This window comes from Chionomys nivalis, chromosome 11 (genome assembly GCF_950005125.1).
Source record: "Chionomys nivalis chromosome 11, mChiNiv1.1, whole genome shotgun sequence".
NCBI lineage: Eukaryota > Metazoa > Chordata > Mammalia > Rodentia > Cricetidae > Chionomys > Chionomys nivalis.
This window is the reverse complement of record NC_080096.1, coordinates 20,427,785-20,452,739: the sequence shown is the minus strand read 5'-3', so window position 1 is coordinate 20,452,739 and position 24,955 is coordinate 20,427,785. Positions and strand designations below refer to the sequence as shown.

The 24,955-nt window shown below is 49.4% G+C and overlaps 1 protein-coding gene across 1 annotated transcript in view; it reads right to left on the bottom strand.

Annotated features, from left to right (window-relative positions):
- Positions 1 to 22,849, bottom strand: part of Oprd1 (opioid receptor delta 1) — a 34,948-nt gene extending 12,099 nt beyond the window's left edge. Inside the window, exon 1 of the mRNA XM_057784171.1 lies at positions 22,524 to 22,849. Within this exon, the coding sequence (XP_057640154.1) occupies positions 22,524 to 22,750 (227 nt within the window). The 5' untranslated portion in view covers positions 22,751 to 22,849. The remainder of the gene's footprint in view (positions 1 to 22,523) is intronic.
- Between the last annotated feature and the right edge of the window lie 2,106 nt (positions 22,850 to 24,955).

Genomic DNA, 24,955 nt, shown 5'->3' with positions numbered 1-24,955 from the left:
TTCCTGGGTGCTGAGGTGATGGGCGTGCACCTCTGCTCCAGGCTTCAAATGCTCCTTTCATTTATTTCTATGTGCATCTTGCTAAACTTCATCGGACCTGTAAAATGCTTCTCTGTTTAGCCACATCATCTATGTATTGCTTTGTTTTCCTGTGAGCTCCCTTCTAGACCCTTCCTTCTCCTGTTTGCACCTGAGTCTGGATGCTATCTCAGACCAGCTACCTATCCTTGTTTCCTGGATCCAAAGTCTCCCTGCATCGGGTTCATGCCTTCATTTTGGCGGAGCACATCCTGTAGCCACCTTCTGAGAAAAGGTTTATAGGTGGCAAAGTTTTTATCACTTTCTCTGTAATTATCTTTATGTTGACTTCTAATTCCTTTGAATGCAAGTATGATTATGAGTAGAAATAATTTTCCATCAGAACTTTGAGTACATAGGCCGCTCATCGCCTGCCTTGCAGCATCTGGAAGTACTGGAACCATTCTGATTCCTGATGCGATCTGACCCCCTTACCCTAAAATTCCTAGAATGTTCCCTTTAAGCCTAGTCGTCTACATTTGGGGAACTCGTTTTCATGTGCAGTCTGCAGACTCATCTCCTGTTGTATAAAACAGGCCTCCTGCCTTGATCTTCTGACTTATTTTCTTTCCTGATATTTGTGAGAGCCAGGGGTGCTCACACATGCATGTCTGTGTGGAGACCACAGGTTGGCCTCGGGGGTTCCCCTCTATCAATCTCCACCTTATTTTTGGAGACAGGGTTTCCCACCGAACCTGGAGCTTCACAGTCCCACTAGACCGGCTGTCCAGAAAGCCCCTGGAACCTGCCCACTTCCGCCTCCCTCCTGCCTAAGTACACTTGCCATATAGCACTGTGCTTTGAAGTGAGCACCAGAGATACGAACTTGGCTCCTCCAGCTTACACAGCAAGCACTGTTGTGCACTCAGCCACCTCCCCACCCTGGCCTTCTAACTTTCTTATAAGGTCTTTTTTGATATAACCTCCAGAGAATGACCGTTTTGTTATCTCTCGAACATTCTGTTTACTTGTTAAAACTTTAGACTCTGGCGATTTATCTTCCTGATGCTTTCTTCTCTCGTTATTCCTTCTCTCCTAACAGTTACAGCTTCTTGTGTCATGGCCATAGTGACAGCTCTTAACTCTCCGGGGACACTGGTCATTTGTGGTTTATGCTTTCTTCCGCTCTGCATTGTCAGCCTGCGTCACTGCCGTAGCTGACCTGTCTGCTTTGGGCTCTCTTTTATCCTGGAGAGTCCCTTCAACTGTCTGGTGAGATGGGACTAAAATTCGATCGTTGAGCAGAAGCTGAATAATGAGCTGGCAGCTGTGAGCGTGAGGATTCATGGGAAGATCCTGAAAACTAGCCCTGTAGGGACTGGTTCTAAGGGACTTCCACACCGAGGACGTGTAAGCATCCGTTTCTAGAGCTGGGCATAAACGCACATGGCACTGACGCTGGTACTTGGGAGGTAGAGGCCGAAGGATCAGGAGTTCAAGGTCATCCTCTGCTATATAGTGAGAATGAAACCCTGTCTCAGAGAAATAAGGAAGAAGAAGGAGGAGGAGGAGGAGGAGGAGGAGGAGGAGGAGGAGGAGAAGTAGAAGAAGAAGAAGAAGAAGAAGAAGAAGAAGAAGAAGAAGAAGAAGAAGAAGAAGAAGAAGAAGAAGAAGAAGAAGAAGAAGAAGAAGAAGAAGACGATGACAAAGGAAAGGAAAAGGAAATTAGTGCCTAAAGTTCTCTCCTCTCCCACCTGTGGTGGGGACTTGTGGTTACAGAGCTGGGGAAGGGGCTGATGGGCTCCTGACGGTTCCATTTGGCATTTCATTCTGGCCCTGAGTTTGCTGACCCTGGGTCCAGGTCTCCAGGGCAAAAACCCTGCTGTCCTGTAGGGGGAGGGGATAATTACCTGGCTGTGCAAGGGGCATAGGTGGGGTGGAGGGGGCAGTAATCCCACACCTTACCCTGTTCAGTCGCATCTCTGTCACGCACTTAGAACCTTCTAAAACGCATATTGACCTCTTCCAGAGAAGAAAAACTAAAGCACACAGATGAAGTGACTTTTCCAGGTTGTGTGTCCAGTTAGCATATCAAGAGGGCATTTAACTCTGGCAGTACAGCCCGGGCACCGCTAACCACTTTGCCACACCACCCCTTCTGTCCCATATTATAAACTGAAGTCTTTCTGTTTATATACTTGGGGTTTTTTGTTTTGCTTTTTTCTCCCAGACAGGGTTTCTCTGTGTAGCTTTGGAACCTGTCCTAAAACTTGCTCTGTAGATCAGGCTGACCTCGAACTCACAGTGATTCACCTGCCTCTGCTTCCTGAGTGCTGGGATTAATGGCACGCACCACCACCTGGCCCCACTTTGGTTTTTTAAAAAAGATTTAAGTGTAGATGTATATGTGCTTCATGAGGAGGTCAGAAGAGGGTATCAGATCCCCAGAGTTGGAGTTATAGGCAGTTGAGAGGTTTGGGAACTGGACTTGGGTCCTCTGGTTCTTAATTGCTGGACCAGCTCCCTGGCCACGTGGTTTCAAGCCACTGAGTCTGCCATAGAAGAGTGATGATGTTGAACATCTTTCATTGTAGCACTGGGTTGTGGCTCAGTGGTAAAACACCCACTTAGCATGCACAGAGTCCTGGGTTTATCCTCAGCACTGGAAAAAAAAAATACCACCCATTGGACCAGACCCAGAGAAAGCTCTGTCTGAACCATTATTGACTCTTTGATGCTTTTAGGAAATCTTTTTTCCCTCAAGTCAAAAATCCCCATTAGCTGATCTTGAATTATGTAGCTGCCTGGGCACTTGCTCTGTAACAGCCACCTCGGCATTCTTCCTCTTCTTAGAACACCGAGGGCCTGAACACCTTCCCTCCTGAGCCTGGAAATCATTCATTCTTCTGTCAAAACAGCCTAACTCAGGAGGATGGGTACCACATCTTTTCATAATTCGGGAGGACGGGTACCACTTCTATTCGTAACTTTGGAGGATGGGTACCACATCTTTTCATAATTCAGGAGGATGGGTATCACTTCTATTCGTAACTTGGGAAGATGGGTACCACATCTTTTCATAATTCAGGAGGATGGGTACCACTTCTATTCGTAACTTGGGAAGATGGGTACCACATCTTTTCATTTTTCTTCTTCACATGGAGACTGGGTGTGCTCTGTGAGGGGACCTCTCTGCTCATGCATACAACCAGAGCCACAGGGACTTCATAATGGTCCGTGGAGTCTGGGGAACTGGGTTTCCTCAACTCAAAACCTGCCCTCACGCAAACTGAATAAATGAAGGATTTCCTCCCCAGGCAAATTCAGGGTAGCTGGTCAGAGTGCCAAGAACCTGACCCTGGGAGCCCAGAGATGGTCGAAACTTCCCCTCCTAGTACAAGGCATTCTTGGGACTGGTCTGACCACTTAGTGGGTTATTTGCGTTCTTCTGTCTCTTTCTCTCTTTTGTTTTGGTTTCTTTGTGTAGCCTTGGCTGTCCTGGAACTCACAGAGATCCACCTACCTCTGCCTCCTGAGTGCTGGGACCAAAGGTGTGCACCACCATTGCCTGATGCTTTCTTGAAGCAATACTCTTGGAGTGATGGGGCCACAGGAGTGCATGCTGTTAATCTTAGCACTTGAGAGGGAGAAGCAGGTAGATCTCAATGAGTCTGAAACAAGTCTGATCCACAAAGTAAACTCCAGGCCAGCCAAGGCAACATAGCAAGACCCTGCCTCAAAATAAATAAATAATAAATGAATAAATAAATAATATAAAATTCTTGAAGTGTCTTTTCTCTCTTTCACGAGCCAGACACTATGCTAGAAGCAGCGAATGCCTGATCTCTGTCCCGCCTCACTGCAACCTTGGGTTAATACCCTCTTACGGGATTGGCAGTACATGCCTGTAATTCCAGCACTTAGGAGACTGGAGCAGGAGGATTGTCAAGAGTTCAAGGCCAGCCTGGGCTACAGAGTTAAACCCTGTCCAAAAGAAAAAAGAAAGAAAGGAAGGGAGGGAGGGAGGGAGGGAGGGAGGGAGGGAGGGAGGGAGGGAGGGAGGGAAGGAAGGAAGGAAGGAAGGAAGGAAGGAAGGAAGGAAGGAAGGAAGGAAGACGTTCTCTTTCTACATGATGAGCTGTGCAGATCTCAAAGATGTGTGGCTTAGGGGAGGGACAGTGAGAGAAGTCAGACTCAGACCTAGACGGTCCCCAGAATGCTAACCCAAAGCCCCTGCCCTACAGCTCCCTAGTTTTCCACTATCGCTCACTTTGTCAGGGTTTTCCCTGCTCTGATCATGGGTCCAAACTCGGGTGGTGTTCACACATTCCAGGCCCCTCTGGATAATCAGAGATAACCTGCTCACAGGTCAGCTGCTTAGGTATGACCAGACTTATTGATAATGTCACAGGCACAGTGACAGGTCCAGGGGGCAAGGAGGAAAAGGTCCACTAAGAACAAACCACTCACCTATGTCTGAGGTTTCTGGGCAGCGGGAGTGCCTCTGCCTTGGTTTGCTTCAGTAGATGCTAAACATCTATTAGACATTTACTGTGTGCCAGGCACGCAGACAAGCCATTTACATCACTTAATCTCCACAGCACTCCATGGGGTAGCAATTACAGACCTCAATTTATCAAGTGGGGAAATGAACCTGTCGAGGTCACAGTCAGGAAGAAGAGGTGTGGCGAGAGCCTAGTGGTCTACCTCAAGACTGGTGTTTCCTCTGAACTCAGGATTTAGCTTCTCCTCCTCTGAGCACTCAGTGGGGGCTGTGCGTGTCCCTCACATGCTCCGTGTCCATTAAATATGAGATCACAAGACAGGGACAGCATTTGTCTCGCTTCACTAAGAGCCTCACGCCTACAGAGCAGGCGCCCAGGCCAGATCTGTGGAATGAGTATATATAAAGATGTCTGTCTTCCACACCAGGCTGGCACTGTGACCTTCTCCCTGTTGACCCCAGCAGTCTGGGTAAGGACAGGTAGAGTTGACACACAGTATTCACTGTAGGGTACCAATGGGAAGGTATCAAGGTACCTTAATCTTCAGAAGTAAGAAGCCGCAGACTAAAGGCTCAAATCAAGATCTCTTCCTTCTTCAGCCCTCCTCCCGCCTCATCTCAGACGTACCCAGATTCCCTGAAGGATGACCCTCTCTGCCCTGTGTCTAAAGTGAGTCAGCCCTGCAGGTGGCGAGAGAAATCTTCACTCATCTATCTGAGGCAGCTAATTTGATTTTAGCTAAATGGAGGTGGTAATGATGTTGTTTTTCTCCAAAACAGGGGCACGAGACCAAAAATCAACAGACACATAAACCATCCAGCCGACCTTGCGGGACCTCAGGATGTAGAGGCTTCAGCCTGTAAGAAGCCCCACCCCCAACCAAACCCGCTGTGGGTCACTGAAGTATTTACATTGAATATTCCTCCTAGATGCTTTTTCAGCTCTCAGATATAACCGCTGTTTACTGGAGAATATTCGCATACAGAATCCTATCCGAAGGAAGGTATGAAAACCAGTGTTAATACTGCAGAGATCCTTATTGCTGACACCGTGCTAACATGCAAACACCACATTCCATGAAAGGGAACATGCTCCAAGACTGTTATAACCCTCTTAGCGATATGCAGTGGCCATCTTTCTGTGTTCATATACAAAGCAGTACAATTCTTGGTGGTTTACAGTCCAGAGGCCACCAAGGTTTTACTGCATAGGGCCAGAAAATGAATATTAGATAAACAATAGTCATTTTTAGGAGTCCACTAGCTCTCTGTCCTGTATTTCTCTTCTTTCTTTTTTAATGTATGAATGTTTTGCCTGAATGCATGTATATCTGTGCACCATTTGCATACCTGGTACCAGAAGAGGCCAGAAAAGGGGAGGGGCTGCTTGGGATGCTGAGGGCGGGGTCTGGAATGGGGCTCCAAGCTGTAGATTCCAAATCACCCAGGATCTTGACCATGCTCAGTCTCTAACACTGAACTATTTTTTGAGCTATTATTTTTCATGTTTATTTATTTATTTGGGGAGGAACATGCGTACCACATCATGCATGTTGAAGTCAGAAGACAGCTTTCAAGACTGAGTTCTCTTCTTCCACCAAATAGATCCCAAGGATTGGATTTACATCATCAGGTTTAGCAGCAAGCTCCTTCACTAACTGAGCCGTTCCCCACCCTTCTTCTTATAAGCCAAAGACAGGACACACGCAGAGATGAACATGAGAAAATAAGGAGCCAGCCCTTGTGCAAATGGAGGGAAAACCGGAGACAGTTACAAGCAAGGGATGGAGCTGAGTACTGGCAGCGACCAGCCCAGTCAAGGAAGGATTCTTCCCAGAGCTGGACCATGCCTTGAGTTTGGGCCTCTAACCTTTTGAAAGAAGACACTCTGGAGGCTTTGAGGAGGTCTAACTTAATATCAGTGCAGCCATGACAGGCTGCAGACCAACAACACTGGGGATGGGCCTCACCTCACAATAACCAGGATAAAACACAGTGTACCCTGTGGGGGACCAATCAGAATTGAGACAAACAGGTACTAGAAGCTCCAGAGCATTAAGGATAGCTGACCTGACCTGTATATAGGTTGCCACTTTCATTGCAGCAAGGCCAGTACCAATCCCTGCTTGACAAGACTTCTGCTACCCCACTCCTGCCCAATCAGGAGTTCAACCTCCATCTGAATCCGGAATTACCACACACACCCCATCCATTACTCCTTAAAAACCCTGCCACAGTCGAGCTCAATACTCTCCCCGATCCAACCGCTGTGTCAGAGCAGAGAGCCCGAGCTTGGGCTTGCAATAAAGGCTCTTTGCTTTTGCATATGAACTCGGACTCCTGGTGGTCTCTGGGGGCTCATGATGTGGGCATAACAGCTTCTTGCTTTGATTTTAGTTTTGAGATGAGGGGTTTTTTTAGTTTGGTTTTAGGTTTTTTGGTTTGGTTTTTCAAGATAGGGTTTCTTTTTAGCTTTGGAGCCTATCCTAGAACTCGCTCTGTAGACCAGGCTGGCCTTGAACTCAGAGATCTGCCTGTCTCTGCCTCCTGGGTGCTGGGATTAAAGGCGTGCACCACCACTGTCCAGCTGTTTGTTTTGTTTTTACAGGGACACAGATGTGCTATTGTTGCCTGAGACAGGGTTTCACCTGGTAGCCCAGGCTACCCTTGACCTTGCAGTCCTCCAGCCCTGTGCTATATCTAGACCATTAACACTGAACAGAAACCTACCTGGGTGTGTGTCTAACATGTAGATTCCCCCCCCCTTTTTTTTTTCTTTTGAGACAGGGCCATCCTGTGTAATGTGGCTATCCTAGGACTCATTCTGTAGACCAGCTTGGCCTCAAACTCAGAGATTGGCCTACCTCTGCTGGGATTAAAGGTGTGCACCACCATGGCCCAGCCACGAGCAGACTCTTAACTGTGGGACGGGCTTACTTGCTGAGGATATAGGTCACTCATTCTCCCACAGACCCAACATAACCACCCGAGAGGGCTGCATCACTATCCCATGGAGGCCAAGGGGCAGAGAGGTAAAGCTGTCTAGCAGGCCTTGAATTAGGTTTCTAGTCCCTGGGGTTCAAAATCTCACCTCCCTAATCACTATCCCTAACGGCCTCCCTGGGGTGGAGTCAAAGCCCTCTGTTTTACAGATGAAGGCTGAGGCCCTGTTACTGCGGAGATCCCAAAGGCTGGGTGCATTGTGGGGAAACAAAGAGCAGTCAGCATTGCAACCCCAGCAGCCAGGGGTCCAGCTGGAGCTTCCTCTATTTGCAGACAAAGGGTGATTGCTCTCCCAAAGGACAAAACAAGCCTGGCTGGGCAGCAAGGGCTGCAAGCTGTGTCCCTACCCGCCATTTAAGAGGGATGGCACTTGGCCAGAAATTAATTAGTTGTCTCAGTTTTGGCAGAGCTGGGGGAAGGAAAGTGGTTAATTATAATGAAGCCCAGCGAGCTCATCACAGGAGAAGATTATGGCTGGGACGTGGAAATAAAGGGCCCCTGGGTTGAACATGAGTGGAGAGACCAGCCAGGCTATACTTAGCCATAACTAGGCCAAAGGCCCAGCTTCCACTGGAGACCCAAAGCACACTCAAAGGGCTCTCCATTCCGATCTTTGATTCTGTTTAAGGAAGGTTGGATTTGTGCTGTGGGGTGTGTAGGAGCCAGCCATGATAAGCTAAATATGAGCAGATCACCCAGAGGAAGTTCTTTACTTCCAACCATTATCGCCTGCCAGAGTATGATTCAGCCATCGATAAGTTTAAGGGAGGCCTGAGTCTCAGTAGTTTACCCTGAAGTGATACCTGGTTGCAGGAAGGTCACAAATTGAGATTACCTGAGCACCACCCAAGAACTGACCATCCAAAGGAAATGCCTAATGTTCCAACTGCTGTAGATAGAATCACTTGCCAGCAACTCACCAGGACACCCCTAGACAAATGTCAGCCAATCAGGAGTCCTGAACCTTAGAAATCCCTCACCCCCACCTTAACTACTAGAAAAACTGAACTCTAACTGAACTCGGGGCTCTCCGTTTATTCCAATATGTTGGACATGTGGAGAGACTGAGTTTGCAAACTTGCATAAAATAAAGGCTCTTTGCTTTTACATACAGGACTCGGTGTCCTTGTTGGCTTTTGGGGGACTTCGCGGATTTGGGCATAAGAGGTGGACTGGATGCAGACACCATGGGAGCTCCAAGGGAGTGGACTCTGGGGCTGGGGAGACAGTTAGGTTGGTAAAGAGCTTTCTGTGAAGCTTGAGGACCTGAGTTCAATCCCCAGGAGCCATGAGAACAAACCAGGCGTGGCGGTGCTGAGGAGGCAAGACAGACAGTTTTTGTTGTTGTTTCGGTTTTTCAAGACAGGGTAATGCAAACAAGATTTGCTGGGACTTGCTGGCCGGGCAGTCAGGCTCCCTAGGCCATGGTTATGGGCCCCAGCTTCCAGGTTCCAGTGAGTGGTGCATCTCAAAAAACAGGATGACTGGGTCCTGAGGTTGCTGATATGATATCAGGTTGGTGTGTGTGTGTGTGTGTGTGTGTGTGTGTGTGTTCGCTCACATGAATGTGTGAGTGTGTGCATGTGTATGTGTGTGAGTGTGGAGAGATGGAGAGAGAAAGATCTTCACTGTGATAAACAACTAATCAGGTAATCCAGAAACAGGGCATGACATTCCTACAAACCGCATGTGCCAGACTCCCTCACCCTGCTCCCCATTCATAGGGACAGAGAGACAGATGGACGAGTAATTGGGTGTTTGCAACAGCGTGTGGTGGCTCAGGTGTGCTTCGATGGACAACTGCCTAACATGTTTCTGAGATCCAGGGTTAGATACCCAGCACGCAGAAGGAAGGATGGAGAGGAGGAGGAAGGAACAGTCTGTGGTCCCTGCTTTGATGGGTGACATAGTGATCACTGTTACCAACCATCAGAGAAAACTTCCCGGAGGAAAGAGTTTCTGAGGGAGAAGATGGGCTGCCCTGGAGCACAGCAGCCTGCTAGTCTAGCATGGCTTACTTCCCTTTTATCTGGAGACTGTGGGCTTCTATGGTAGAGCTCAGCAGCTACAGAGGGAACCAAGTGCCAGTTAAAGAGGCAAGAACTATTTAATGATGGCTTCTTAGGGTCAGGGACCTAGCTGGGAACAGGAATGGAGGAAGCAGTTTCTGATCTCTACAGGAAGCCAGAGAGAAAGGGAGGAGAAGTTAAAGGGAGGGAGGAAGGAAGGAGAAGCCAGAAAAGGAGAAGACAGTGAGAAGGAGTAGTCAGAAAGGGAAGAGAAGCCAGAAAGGTAGGAGAAGCCAGAGGGAGGAAACGCCAGAGGGAGACAGAGGGGTAGAGAAGAAGCCAGGAGGGAGGGAAGCCAGAAAGGGAGGAGGAGCTAGAAAGGGGGAGGGGCCAAAAGGGGAGGAGGAGCCAGAGAGAGGGAAACAGAGTGGATACCACTATAAAATCTTGCTTACTAACCATCTGTGTGTGAAGACGCTTATGTGAAGGTTAGAGGTCAATTCCAGGATCTTTCTCTGTTGCTCTCTACCTTAGTTTTGGGGACATCACTGGTCAGCTAGGTCTGCCTGTCTGCCTCTGTCCAGCACTGGGGTTACAGAAGATGCTGTCACAACCAGCATTTGTGTGGATGCTGAACCATCTCCCCAACCTGGGAAGCACAAGTTTTTGTTTCTGTTTCTGCTATTGTTTGAAGGTGTCTCCCAAGGCTCCACCTGCCAAAAATTCCCATTGGGTGTGTTTAGACGGTGGAAACAACCAAATACGGTGTCTGGTCAGAGGGGCAGGGGGCTTCACGAGGTGAACAGGGTAAGATAGGGGTGTAGGGAGTGTCCAAAATAGATCCTGGAGGACACAGAACACCCACCTATAGTACCGGAAGAGCGTGAGGCCAGTCAGGTGTGGCGGTGAATGCCTTTAATCCCAGTTATCAGAAAGCCAAGTGTATGGAGATTTGCCATACATATGCCATAAAGGTTTCTCTGCTCAGTGGGCTTCCTGGGAGTCGGGGATAACTAGGAGTCTTGTTCCAAGTCACAGTATTTGCCTGATCTTAGGGACAAGTCCCAGGTGGGACTTTCTTTTTTTTCTCCCCTCCCCCAGACAAGGTTTCTTTGTGTAGCTTTGAAGCCTGTCCTGGTACTTGCTCTGTCGACTAAGTTGGCATTGAACTCACAGAGATCCACCTGCCTCTGCCTCCCAAGTGCTGGGATTAAAGGCATGCACGACCAGCAGCCAACTGGGAAAGGACTTTCTAAAGGGCCCAGAAAGGCAGTCTTCTGGCACCCACCATGCTAAACCACAAATTCTGAACATCTTTTGGGGCGCAGGGGTGTTGAGACAGGGTTTTTCTGTGTAACAGCCCTGACTGTCCTGGAACTCACTCTGTAGACCAGGCTGGCCTTGAACTCACAGAGATCCACCTGCCTCTGCTTCCCAAGTCCTGGGATTAAAGGCATGTGTCACCACCACCCGGCTACAAATTCTGAACCTCTTTTAAAAGGGGGACAGTGTTCCTAAATGCCACGCAGCTCTGCTCAGGCATCGTCTGGCAAGACTAGAAAGCTCACCACTGTCACTCCATCGCCTTCTTCTAAGTGGTGATAACTGGGAGGCACCTGAATGACGTCATTGCATTTAATCCTGACAAAACTCAATGGTAGTGAGCACTGCCCCAGAACTAGGGGGCTGGGAGACTGGGGCTCAGAGAAGTAAAGGAACTCGCCCAAGGCCACACAGCACCACCTAACCTTTCATTTTGTGCCCCAGCTCAGCTACACAGCAGTATCCAGTTCTCAGGTACGGCTGGCGAGGACTTTATCATCAGCTGAGCCAAGTGAAGGATAAGTTAACCTTGATCACTGGAATCCCTCACCCAACCAGAACAACACTGAGGGCCTCTGAGATGGCTCGGAGGGTAACGGTGCCTGCCTCCCAACAACGCAAGCCCAACAGCCTGAGTTCAACTCTCAGAACCCAGGTAAAGGTGGAAGAACTGACTCCACAAAGCTGACCTCTGACCCATGTTGGGGAAGGTGCCCCCCCCCCATAAAAATAAATTTAATTAAATACAGTTTTTTTTAGAACAACACTGAGATCTTCCTTCCCCTAGAAGAAGACTCAGTCTCCTGTGGAATGCAGCAGCTTTGCTGGAGGGTTTCCAACCCGGCAACTGTCCTACCAGACTTAGTTACCCGCACCCCACAACCACTGAAGCCCCCCAGAATGGTAGCCCACGGGTTCTTTTTCCATGATAGAAGCAGAACTAATAAGGATTCAGGCTAACCTCAGGGCCAGTGAATTAGGGTTTCCTCACACATGGGCTGTGTTGTGGGGGTCAAGGTTATAAAAGCATCATGACAGAATGTCGAGAGTGAGGGGCTCTGCCATCAGACACCGGCAGGGTATCCTGGGGCAAATGTCTCTCCTCTGTGAGTCTTAGCTTCCTTGCCTGTGCAGTGGGCATACGAAATTGTTCCTGCTAAACAGGAGTGTTGGGAAGATTAAGGGAGAATCGGTGTCTCGGATTTTCTAAGCCAGCATCTGGTTGGGATGCATTTGCCACCACACTGGGCTTTGCTAGGCTGCCCTGGGTGACCCGGGGTGACCAGGTCTAAGGAAGTAGGAGGGGTGTCTCATAGCTACCTGCTCATCTAGTGGCTCTGCTCGTTCCCCCAGAGAGCAATGGAAAATCACCAGACACAGGGCTCTGGCGAGATAAGCATTTGTAGCCACGGGAAGCAGATGTTCCCCCACAGGTCCTGCAGGGTCATCTGGCTTGGCCAGGAGCTGCAGCTTCTCTCTTTACTTAATCTTTGTCCCTGAGTCCGAAGTGTTGGGCAGGCAGCCCACTGGCATCACAGAACCAAGTCTTCCCGTAGGGGTCAGGCCCGGTGCTGAGGTCACGCGAGCATCATCGTTGTCACCACCTTCTGCCGGAACACGCTCCCTCCCAGCCGTGGGCCTCTGCTCACCTGCTGCACCCCCAGCGCAGCATCTGCCCTGCCTGTTTTTAGCTTCCTTGATTCATTGTCTGTGGATTGTAGCATGAATTCTAATTGTTCTTCATAATAAAACCCCAGAGTCAGATATAAGGGTTAATGCTGGAAAATCAGGGAAGCAGAGCAGCCAACCACTAGAGAGTTCTTACCTCTACCAATGCTCAGCCCAAAGGGGAGATCCTATCTCTACAAATCCCCAGACTGCTGCTGTATCTACATAACTTCAGGCTGCATCTGTCTCTATGAATCCTTAGACTGCCTCTGTCTGCACTGAGCCCCTGTCTCCTTCTGCCTTACATTCCTCTCTCTCTGTCCAGCCATATCACACCTGTCTCCACCTCCCTAGTGCTGGGATTAAAGGCCTGTGACCCCAAGTGCTGGGGTCAAAGGTGTGAGTTCTGTTTCTCTTAGAAACTGATTCAATCTCGTGTAGCCCAGGGTGGCCTTGAACTCACAGAGATCCATCTGCCTCTACCTCCTGAGAGCTGGCTTCTATGGCTAACTAGTGGCTTAGCTCTGCACGCTGATCTTCAGGCAAACTTTGTTAGATCACAAACAAAATGTCACTACAGTGGCTGGTGTTTGCCTAGCCCCCACAGCCTGACCTTCTGAACCTCTATTTCCCTAGGGCTGAGACTGCAACTGTATACCACCACTCATGACTGGTGACAACCTGGGATTTGAACCCAGGGCCTTCCAGGACACTAGGCAAGCATTCTTCCAACTAAACTACGTCCCTAGCCCTGTGTCTGGTCTTTTGCTGGCTAATTCATTGTCTATATTTTCTCTACTAGAACAGCAGCTCCGTGGAGGACAGGGACGGTGTGTCTGTCACTGTCCACTGAGGTGGGCTTCAAACTCAGGAAAAGCTGCTGATGGGAAAGTTCCACCTGCTGGCAATGAAGACATTGTCCTGTCGTACCCCGTTCATTGATAAAAAACAGGCTCAGCTAGCTGAACACAAAGACTTGGATCCGAACCCGTTCATCTGCCTCTGAAGAACGGAACTGCCTCTCCAGCTGCTGGCGCTGCCCCAGGGAAATTCTACCTGTCTGGGTGATAAGTCAGCAGCCCCCAGAACTGCCCTATACATTCCCAGCACTACTTAAATTGGCTGTGCTGTAATAGCTACAGTCCCAAGACTTGCACTTGGGAGGTTTAGGAGGAAAATCAGGTCCATCCCATTACACAGGGCATCAGAGGGCAGTGTGACCTAAGTGAGACTCTGTCTCAAAAAAATCTTAAAAAGAACTCACTTTTTTTTTGGGTTTTTTGAGGTAGGGTTTCTCTGTGTAACAGCCCCAGCTGTCCTAAAACTAGCTCTGTAGACCAGGCTGGCCTCGGACACAGAAAGATCAGCCTGCCTCTGTCTCCCGAGTGCTAGAGTTAAAGGTTCACCACCTGGCTGAACTCAGTTCTTCTACGTTTTTAATCTTGTTTTTAAAATTTTAACACAATTATTAATTTTTGTTCTTTGTATATGGTGTTTTGCCTGCATGTATGTCTGTGCACCACGCATATACCTGGTGCCCGTGGAAGCCAAAGAGGGCATTCAATCTCCTGAAACTAGAATTACAAACAATTGTGAGCCACCATATGGGTGCTGGGAATTGAGCCCAGGTCCTCTAGAAGAGCAGCCAGTGCTCTGAACTGCTGAGCCATTTCCCCATCTCAAGAACTGCTTCCTTTTTTTCTTTTCCTTCTTTCTTCTTCTTCCTTTTTTTAATGCATGCTATCCCCTATGCAAGATAAACAATAAAAATATACTTTAAAACCTTTTTGAATTTATGTGTATGTATGTGTTGTGTCTGTGTGAATTTATGTGCACCATGTGTGTGCAGCAGCCTGTGGAGGCCTGAAGAGGGCGTCAGAGCCCTTGGAACTGAACTTACAGAAGTTGGGAATCCCCATGTGGGTGCTGGGAACCTAACCGAGTCCTCCACTATAGCAGTAAGCAGTCCTAATCACTGAGACATCTCTCCAACCTCTGAATAAACATAGTTTTAAATTTCTTAAATTAATAGTGTTCGCCGGGCAGTGGTGGCGCACGCCTTTAATCCCAGCACTTGGGAGGCAGAGGCAGGCAGATCTCTGTGAGTTCGAGACCAGCCTGGTCTACAAGAGCTAGTTCCAGGACAGGCTCCAAAACCACAGAGAAACCCTGTCTCGGGGGAAAAAAAAAAAGGAATAGAAAAGAAAAAATAGTGTTCCACCACAGTCCTCCATTTTTCAAAGCTTTGCATTTGGTGACAAAGTTGCTTTTGCAGAGGAAGGAGACATACCCTTCCTTTGCTGCAGTTGTTTGGGGTTCTACTGTGGGGCAGGGTCTCATTCTGTATGTAGTTCTGGCTGGCTTCGAACTCACAGAGATTCACCTGCCTCTGCTTCCCCAATAGTGGAGCAAAGGCATGAGTCCAGCTGAGGTTTTTGTTACTGTTTTTTAAGATTTTTTTAAAAATGAGGTATGGGGCTGGAGAGACAGCCGGGTGTTTAAAAGCACTGGCTGCAAGCCAGGCAGTGGTGGTGCACAGGCAGGAAGATCTCTGTGAGTTCGAGGCCCAGCCTGGTCTTCAGAGTGAGTTCCAGGACAGGCTCCAAAGCTACAGAGAAACCCTGTCTCTAAAAACAAATAACAACAACAACAACAAAAAAGCACTGGTTGCTCTTTCAGAGGGCTTGGGTTTGATTCCCAGCACCCAAAAGGTGGCTTGCGATCATCTGTGCTTCCGGTTTCTGAAGATCTGATGCTCTTCTGTGTTCTGACGTCACCAGACAGGCAAGTGGTGTGAACACATGCAGGGCAAATATCCAAACACACAAATAAAAACAATAAAATCTTTAAAAAGAATAAAAAATTATTGGTGTGTATGTATCTGTGTGTGTGTGTGTTCACACATGTGTACAGGAACCTGCAGAGGTCAAAAGAACATGGCAGACTCCCTGGGGCTGGAGTTACAGGGTGCTGTGAGCTGTCAGTGCTAAGAACAAAAGTGTCCTCCAGAAAAGCAGCAAGGGTTTTGTTGTTGTTGTTGTTATTGTTGTTTTGTTATGTTTTGTTTTGTTTTTTGAGACAGGGTTTCCCTGTAGCTTTGGAGCCTGTCCTGAAACTTGCTCTGTAGACCAGGCTGGTATTGAACTCACAGAGATCCACCTGTCCCTGCCTCTGAGTGCTGAGATTAAAGGTGTGCGCCACCACTGCTCGACTGTTATTGTTGCTTTCTGGTTTTTGTTTGTTTGGGGGGAGGCTTCTTATTGTTGTTATTGTTTGTATTTCAAGACAGGGTTTTTTTGTGTATCCCTGACTACCTTGGAACTCTCTCTGTAGACCAGGCTGTCTCAAACTCAGAGATCCACCTGCCTCTGTCTCCTGAGTACCAGGATTAAAGGCATGAGCCACCACGGCCCGCTCAGCAAGGGCTCTTAACCACGGAACCTCTGGCAGCTCCTGAGTAGGACTTCTGATGCCCTAGGACTTTGAAGCTGAAGTTCTTTCTCCTGGCTCATCACAGAGACTCAGAAGGCTGTGGGGGACAAGCCGCTTCTTCACACAGCCTTCCCGGCCTGAGACAAAGCCGTTGATTTCTGCAGCTGCACTGGAAGCTATAAATCAGTCGAACACAGGCAGCCACCCCACCCCACAGCCTCCAACTGGAAACGGGACCGAAAGCCTGCACGTTGGTAACTCGCTAATTTAAGCCAGGCTTTCTGTTCTACCCTGCGATTACCCTCCTTCCGGTGCTGTGAAGATATTCTGGGTAGCCAATTTGATTTCAAAGTCCCAGGATCCTGAGTCTAATGAAATCATGCTTTGCCCTTGCCTCTCAAAGTCCAGACATCTGGCAAGGGTGTGTGTGTGCAGGGGATGAGCCCTTGGGTCACGGCTGGTAAAGACTCATTCTTGCAATCCCAGCTGTGGTGGGAGAGGCCTGAATTTTTGCTTCCCTTTTGTTCTCCATCTATCTGAACCTCGGACACCACACTTGCACCCAGCGGCTTTCTGGGGTCTGCTTTATCCCTTCCGCCACAGGAAGCTCCTTAGAGGGCAGCAGCCACAGGACAGCAGCCACTTCATCCTTAAAGAGCTCTGACTGGGGGGGGGTCTATACAGAAACAGTGGGAGGGGTATACAAATCACACATATTCAAAATACTCATGGGAACACCATGTAGACTGCCATGATGGTAGAAGAAATTAGGGAGGGGGTGGAGAGCTAGCTCAGTGGTTAAGGAACCCATGCTGCTCTTCCAGAGGACCCAAGTTCAGTTCCCACATCCCACCCACATCAAGCAGCTCACAACTGCCTGTAACTCCAGGTACAGGGGGATCTGATGCCCTCTCCTGGCCTCCTTGGGCACACACGCGTGCACATACACATGCACACACATACATAAACACACACATACCAGAAATTAAAAAAATAAAAATTAAAAAGAAGCTCCCAGCTGACCCCCTCTACGCTGGACAGATGACTCAGCATTGAAGAGCTCCTGTTCCCAGCAGCCACTGGGTGGTTCTCAACCATCTGTAACTACAGTTTCAGATGATGTGATATCCTCTCCCGGCCTCCAGGTGTACCAGGCATGGACGTGGCACACATACGAACATGCAAGCAAAACATTCACTTGTAAAAATAAATAAATAAATCTAATTTTAAAAATGAAAGAAAATTACAGTGACAGAACCAGAAAGACGGTCCTGAGGTTAGAAGCACTTGCTGGTGTTGCAGAGGACCTAGGTTCGGTTCCCAGCACCCACATGGAGGTTCACAATCATTTGTTAATTCCAGTTTCAAGAGATTTGACATCCTCTTCTGACCCCCTTGGACACCAGGAATGTACATGGTACACAGACATTCATGAAGGCAAATACTTACACCCACAAAAATAAAATAAATAGATCCTTAAAAAATAAAAATAGCAGCTGGGTGGTTGTGGCATTTGCCTTTAATCCTAGCACTCAGGAAGCAGAGGCTAGAAGATCTCAGTGAATTCAAGGCCAACCTGGTCTACAGAGTGAGTCCAGGGCTACACAGAGAAACCCTATCTCAACTAAAACCAAAACAACAACCAAAAAATCCATGGACTTTTTGAAAATACTTGTTTTTGTTTTATTTATTTATTTATTTATTTATTTATTTATTTATTTATTTATTATGTATACAATATTCTGTCTGTGTGTATGCCTGCAGGCCAGAAGAGGGCACCAGACCCCATCACAGACAGTTGTGAACCACCATGTGGTTGCTGGGAATTGAACTCAGGACCTTTGGAAGAGCAGCCAGTGTTCTTAACCTCTGAGCCGTCTTTCCAGCCCTGAAAATATTTGTTTTTATCTTTTGTGTATGAGTGGTTTTGTGCCAGCTAGTTTATCTGTGCACCATACTCATGCAGTACCCTCGGAAGCCAGAAGAGGGGGTCAGTTGAATCCTTTGGAACTGGAGTCACAGACAGTTGTGAGCTGCCATGTGGGCGCTGGGAATGGAACCTGGGTCCTCTGGAAGAGCAGCCAGTACTTCTAACACTGAACCATCTCTCCAGTCCCATAGCAACTTTTTAAAAACTGTTTCTCTTCTCCCTTTGGTCTTGTTCATTTGAAACAAGGTTTCAATTCTGTATTTCAGGCTCCTTAGAAGGCGAGTGTAGGCTACAGAGTAAAAATCCTCTATTACCTTCACACAATCTTACAAAATCCATATACCCGGATCCTGATTTTACTTCGTGATCCTAATTTCATAAAGACATGTGTGTGTGTGTTTATGTATGTGTCTGTGTGTCCGTGTCTCTCTGTGGAAGTTCATGTGTGTGTGCATGTGTTCCTGCAGAGATGTGTGTGCCCGCATGTGTGTGTTTCTGTATGTGTCTGTGGGTTTGTGTCTCTCTGTGTGAGCTTGTGTGTGCATGCACTTGCGTGTTTGTGTGTGTGTGCGCGCGTGTTTGTATCTCTCTTTGTGTGTGTGTTTTTGTATGTGTCTGTGGGTTTGTTTGTGTCTCTCTGTGTGAGCTCATGTGTGTGTGTTTATGTATATGTCTGTGGATTTGTGTTTCTCTGTGAGTTCATGTGTGTGTGTATGTGTTCAGAAACAGAGATGATAAAGAAATACACATAAATGACTAAGCTTTTCTCTGCAGTAGGATTGAGGGTAATATCAAGCTCTGCTGGAACATCTCCCTAAGTCCTGAAGTAACTATCTAGTTATCTTTATTATAAATGAAAGCTTCTAATATTGACCTGATAAGCTTTTCCTGAAGCATCCACCCTGAGCTCCTCTGAAACTTAATAAACGTCAACACGGTGAATGAGAGGAAAGCCTTACCCCTCCCCTCCACAGTCAGATTTACAGAAATCGCTTCTGAGGCGATTACAAAACACTTGGTGCAGGTTCATGTCCCGTGATCTCCTCACACTCATCCCTCGAGGGTCTACCATCCTCCCCTTCCACAGAGTAGAGCCCTAAGGCTGAAAGAAATAATGTATGTATTGTTTAAGCTAGCTCCCTTTGGAAACATCAGTCTGCCCTGATATTGGGCTTTTGGCTTCTGGTATCACCCACTGAGGTCTCGGAGATTTGTACACCCTGACCTCCCCTCTCTGTGCCATCTCAAGCCTAGCACAGGCAGAGTGGTTAAGGATGGTTTGGGGAGCCAGGCGGTGGTGGCGCACGCCTTTAATCCCAGCACTTGGTAGGCAGAGGCAGGTGGATCTCTGTGAGTTCGAAAGAGCTAGTTCCAGGACAGGCTCCAAAACCACAGAGAAACCCTGTCTCGAAAAACCAAAAAAAAAAAAGGATGGTTTGGTTTGGGGGCTCAGAAAGACCTGAGTCTATGCGGGGTGTGTTTGTCTGTAACCCCAGCACTTGGTGGGCCAGAGACAGAAAGATGAGAAGTTCACGTTCATCCTCAACCACATAGCAAGTTGGGATCAGCCTTGGCTACAGGAGGCCCCGTCACAGCTGAGCTTGTGACTCCTCTATACCCCTCTGCAGGGAGAGGCACCTGCTGCCTCCGCGCCTATGTCCTGGGCGATGAATGAGAATAGAAAGCCCCGCTGTAGATCTGTGTGCAGGCTGGAGAATCCCTGGAGCCCAGGAGAAGCTCAGGAGAGACTTTGGTGTCCTTGGTGACTCCTCCCACTCACTCAGCTGTGTCTGTGAGTCACACAGGCTCCCCAGGGAATGATCCTAAGACCTAGGAAATGGCAGAATCTGAGCCAGGCCAGCAGGCTCTCACTGCTGCTCACTCTGCCCTCCTCCTGTTTGGTTTCATCCAAAGTCATCAGCCCAGTTTCTGCCTTCCTGTTAGGTCTAGAAGGCTTGAGTTTCAGAGAGAGGCCATAGAAGTGGGAGGCAGGGGTTTGGGTTACCTGTCCAGGGTCACAGGGCTCCTCCCATTGCCTGGCACCAGCCTCCAATTCCCCAACACTCACTCTCTGCCCATCCAGTGTGCCCCTTTACCAAATGCATCCTCTTGCATTCTTCACGGATCTCCCCCTCCACAGACATCCCCCTGACTTCCCAGCATGGCTGGCCTTAGCATGGGCCCAAGAACCTGTCCAGACTCCAATTCCACATCCAGATTAGCAGCCAGAGCCCCAGCACGCTGTCTGTCCCTAACACATCCACCCTGGTCTGTCTCCAAGACTCTCCTCAAGCTCTCCCCAGGTCAACTCCTTCTATTGCCTAGGGTCCACGGAGCTCCTCCAGCATCTGCACCCTCTTGGACATTCTGGAAGACAGACACTAGGCTGGTAGATTCATCACTGGCTCCCAGGCCCTTCTGAAGCTCAGAACACAGCAGACGCTTCTGACAACCCCAGGGAGAAGGACACACTGTTGCTGCTTTTTATGCCTTTGTCCTGCAGCTTCTCTACCTTCTGACCACCCAGACCCCAGGTGAAAGTCCCTGCTCCCTACCGGACCTCTCTCTGTCTTCGCTGTTCCTCTGCCTAAGATGCTCCACCCCACCTCACCCTAAACCAAATGCAGCTCCTCCTTCACCACTCAGTCCAGGCATCACCACCTTGCCCTGGATCCCACAGCCATAGAAAGCTGCATTTGATCCTGGGGTAGCATCTAACCTGGGGACCCTGGAGAATGGCTGTTAGGAGCTAGAGGCCAACTGAGGCTTGGGCTCAGAGTCTGGGCATCAGAAGCTCCAGTGGCCAGGAGTGGTGGTGCACACCTTTAATTCCAGCACTTGGGAGACCAAGGCAGGTGCGACTCTATGAGATGATTTCAAGGCCAGCCTGGCTCTACACAGTGACTTTCAGACCAGCCAAGGCTGTGTTAGAAACAAAACAAAATGAACCTGAGACTGGACAGGTGTGGCAATGATTAACATCAACAATCTTGATGTCCCTTGCAGGACAGGAGAGAGGGACCAACAAGGAAACCATAGACAACGAGGCCCCAGCAGCTTCCCACTGCAGAAGCTAATCCCAGCCCTCAGGACACACTGAAGGCCTAGTACACTCCAGGAGCCTGCCATTAGGCCATTCCCTGCATCACTCCACTTAATCTTCCCAACAGCCTATTGTAATCACTGTACTTTCTCAAATGAGGTAAACGAGGCTCAGGAAAGTTGAGCTATTTGGCCACAGCCACATCAGTAGGACACGTTGAAGAGGCAGTAGAAACTGGGTACAACCTGACCCACAGTCATGACCTTTACCTCAGCACCGTATCCTCTTTCTAGAATGTCTTCTGGCTGGGAGTACAAGATCTGAGCCCCTAATCTGAGCAAGACAGGGAACAGAGGCAAGGGACACATACTGAACCTGTCTAAACAGGACAGGGTTTAGCGCTCCTACATCTCAAAGGTGTGGTTGAGGACTCTTCCCAGCAGCCCCTGACACCTTGGCAGGATACAGAGGGGTCAACCAAACCTTTCATTTGCATACTGCCATCACTGTGCCCCCAGGCACAGTGAGTTGGAGACATTTACTTCGTTTACTTCGTTAACTTAAGCCGTATTCTGTGTTGCCCGTTGGTGGGCAAGCGCTCTGTCCATTTACTCCAAGCCCGTTATCCTAGGCTGGCTTCCAGCTCTCTGTGTAACAAGAGCTGACTTCTGGCTTCTGAGCCTTCTGCTTCCATGCCCCTGGGGCTGGGATTACAGCCCTGGACCACCACACCCAGTTTATGGTGTGCTGGGCATTGAAACCAGGGATTTCTGCAAGCTACACAAGCTCTCTGTCAACTGAGCCACATCCTGCCTCTCTCAGGGTCTTGCTATATTCTCTAGCTGGCCTTGAACTCGTTCTGTAGCCCAGGCCTCAAAGAGGATAGCCTGCCCTGAATCATAGCCGGAGTTCCTGACCACATGGCCTCTGGGGAAGGGAAGAGGGAACCCACGACCAGTGGGCAGGAACCGTGGGGCTACTAGAGGCCACACAGCGCAAAGACAGGCGCCCAAAGCCATCCCGGGTGGCTCCCTCACCTAGGCGCTTTAGAGGTTTGACAAGAAACAATTCAAATACGATCTCATACAGAATTACAAACGTATTGTTTGGGACAAGCCCACACTGCCACAGCAACCACAAAAGATGACTACCAAATGTGATTTGGGGAGGGTCCCCACAGCATGGATCCTGACCCTGCTGTATGCTCTGAAGACCCAAGGCATGGTGTGGAACCCCCTGTGAGGTTTCCCGAGAAACAAATACACACGCACACGCACGCTCGCGCGCACACACACACACACTCCTCCTGTCAAATTGCACGGTCACAAAGTGTGGCTAATCTCTACCCCACTTCTCTGATGCAGAAGCAAAGGAATGTCAAGGATGATTAAATGTAATGTAGTTAAGCTAGTGCAAGCACACACACACACACACACACACACACACACGAGCCCCATCCTCACCTCAAAGGACTTGGCCTCTGTGTGCGGGACAGGCAGGAACCCGGGAGTCGGGGCTGGGGATCCGGGTCTGCAAAACGTAGTGTCCACACTGACCCAGGGACAAAACCCGCAGCGCCCTCGGCTGACTCACCGGACGATGCCAAACATGACAAGCACGTTGCCCAGCAGCCCCACGGCGCACACAGCAGAGTAGAGCGCGGTGATGGCGATGGCTAGGGCGAGGGATGAGGCGCTCCGAGCGCCCGGCGGCCCCGACGCGTTGCCGCTCGCGCTGGAGAAGGCGCTGGGGTAGGCGTCCGAGGTGTTGGCGAGGAGCGGGGACTGCAGCTCCGCACGGGCAGAGGGTACCGGATCCATGGCGCCGCCGCGTCCGTCTCCACCGTGCGCCCTGGGCGCAGGGACCCAGCGAGTGGCGCGCGGAAAGCGGAGGCCACGGCCCCGACGCCGCAGGCTGCAGCGCTTGCTCCCGCCCCCTCCGCCCAACCGGCCGCCCGCTTCGCTCGCCCCAAGCCCCGGGAGCCCCGAGCCGCCGCACCACGTGGCTCGGAGGCGGCCGCCAGTCTGCGCCCGCTATCGGGGGCGGGCGCTGCACCACCGGCTCGGGGGCTGGGCTGGAGAGGCCTCCCGCGAGCTCCCTCGCTGGGCTCTGCAGGCTCCAGGCGCCCCCGGTCCGGACTGGCCTCTCGCCCCACCCCCGTGCCACTTTGGAGTCAGAAGAACCTGGATGCGAATCCCACCTCCCGCCTCTGCACGGACGAGGGAAATAACCTTGAGCGAGTCGCTTAAGCGCTCTCAGGTTCAGTCTCTGTATCTGCAAGATGAAGAAAATCTCCCTTCTGCCTTCATAGGGTTTGGGGGAGATGGAGACGACGGAATAAAGAAAACTCAGATTTCTTTCCTGATACTCGGTGTTGTGTGCGCTCTACTCCTCGCCATGTCTTCTCCCAAAACAACTCAAGTGATTCCTGACCAAGAGGCAGAAACAGCCGGCCGGTTCCCCCAAAAGATCCTAATGAGTTCATAAAATCAGCTACAACTTCAGGGGAGACACTGGAAATGGGCCCACCTGAGTTTGTAAGGACTTGCATAGGAGTTGGCAGTAACCCCTTCAAGGTCACTGGCTTCTCACCCCGTCTAGCTGAGCAGGTCACAACTATCAAGACAGTCGGGTGTGAGTTACTAGAAACACTACTTTCCTGTCCGGATCTGTGCTCTGAGCTAGCAGAATGCTTCAGCGATAAGTGGAAACTGAAGAGAGAGGGAAAGAGAGATCCACAAACATCCATTATCAGCCATGCTTTTTTATGCCCCATTCATTAGCTCCCAGATTCTCCGAGGGTGCCTAACCTAAGAGGCAGGCACACTGGTGTACATAATCAGATGAAGGCCGGCTCCCAGGGGCTTACAGCTCAGAGGGGAAGCCTACATTAACTCTAAACCTCACACTTAATGAGGCCCTAGTTGAGAAAGGGGGCACGGCAGTGAAAGCTGGAGTCGGGATAGGTTTCCTAGAATTGACACTTGAGGTGATGTGTGAGTTTAGAAGTGGGGGAGATTAATTTATGGAAGAAATCAGGATAAGGGTTCTAGAAAAAAAGGAAACACAAATACAAAGGACTGAAGACATCCGGGGACACCAACAGGAAGTGAGGTGAAGAGAAAATGGAGCTCCGTGATGGGCAGGATATTACAGACCCTGTGCTGCGTTGGTTTGTTTGTTGCCCTCGATTTGACTAGCCGTATCTGGGCAGAGGAAATCTTAATTGAGAAAATGACTCATCAGATTGGCCTGTAGGCAGGTCTGTGTGCCATTTTCTTGATTGATGATGTGGGGGCAGGGTGCCACCCCTGGGTTGTATTGGAAAGCAAGCTGAGCAAGTCAGTAAGCAGCTTCCTCCTGGCTTCTGCTTCAGTTCCTGCCTCCAAGTTCCTGCCTTGAGTTCCATAGAGGACGGGCTGTGATGTGGAAGGGCAAACCAATTAAATATACCCTTTCCTCCCCTAGTTGCTTTTTGTCCTGGTTGGTTTTCGTAGCTGTTGTTGTTTTGGGTTTTTTTTTTTGTTTGCTTCTTATCACAACAATCGAAACCCTATCTAAGACAAGCAACGTGAGTGGGGCTGGAGTGGTTAAGAGCACTGGCTGTTCCTGCAGAGGACTGGGGTTCAGTTTCCCAACACCCACGTGGTGGCTCTCAACAGTCTGTACTCGGATTCTAGGGGTTCTGACCCCCCCCTCTTCTGGCCTCCATGGACATTGCATACACATGGCACATAGAAATTCCTGCAAAGATTCAACAAACAAAAAAAGATCTCCCAGTGTGGTGGTGCACGCCTTTAATCCCAGCACTTGGGAGGCAAAGGCAGGCAGATCTCTATGAATCCAAAGCCAGTCAGGTCGGCACAGCCAGTTCCAGGCCAGCTAGGACTGTCCAGTGAGATCCTGTCTTAAAAACAAGACCACCTTAAGGTCCTCTTGTGTTACTATAAGAGCAAATGAAGGGGGCGGAGTCTTAACTGACTTTGCACACTTGCTCTCCAACCCAGATCCTAAACTATCCTTTT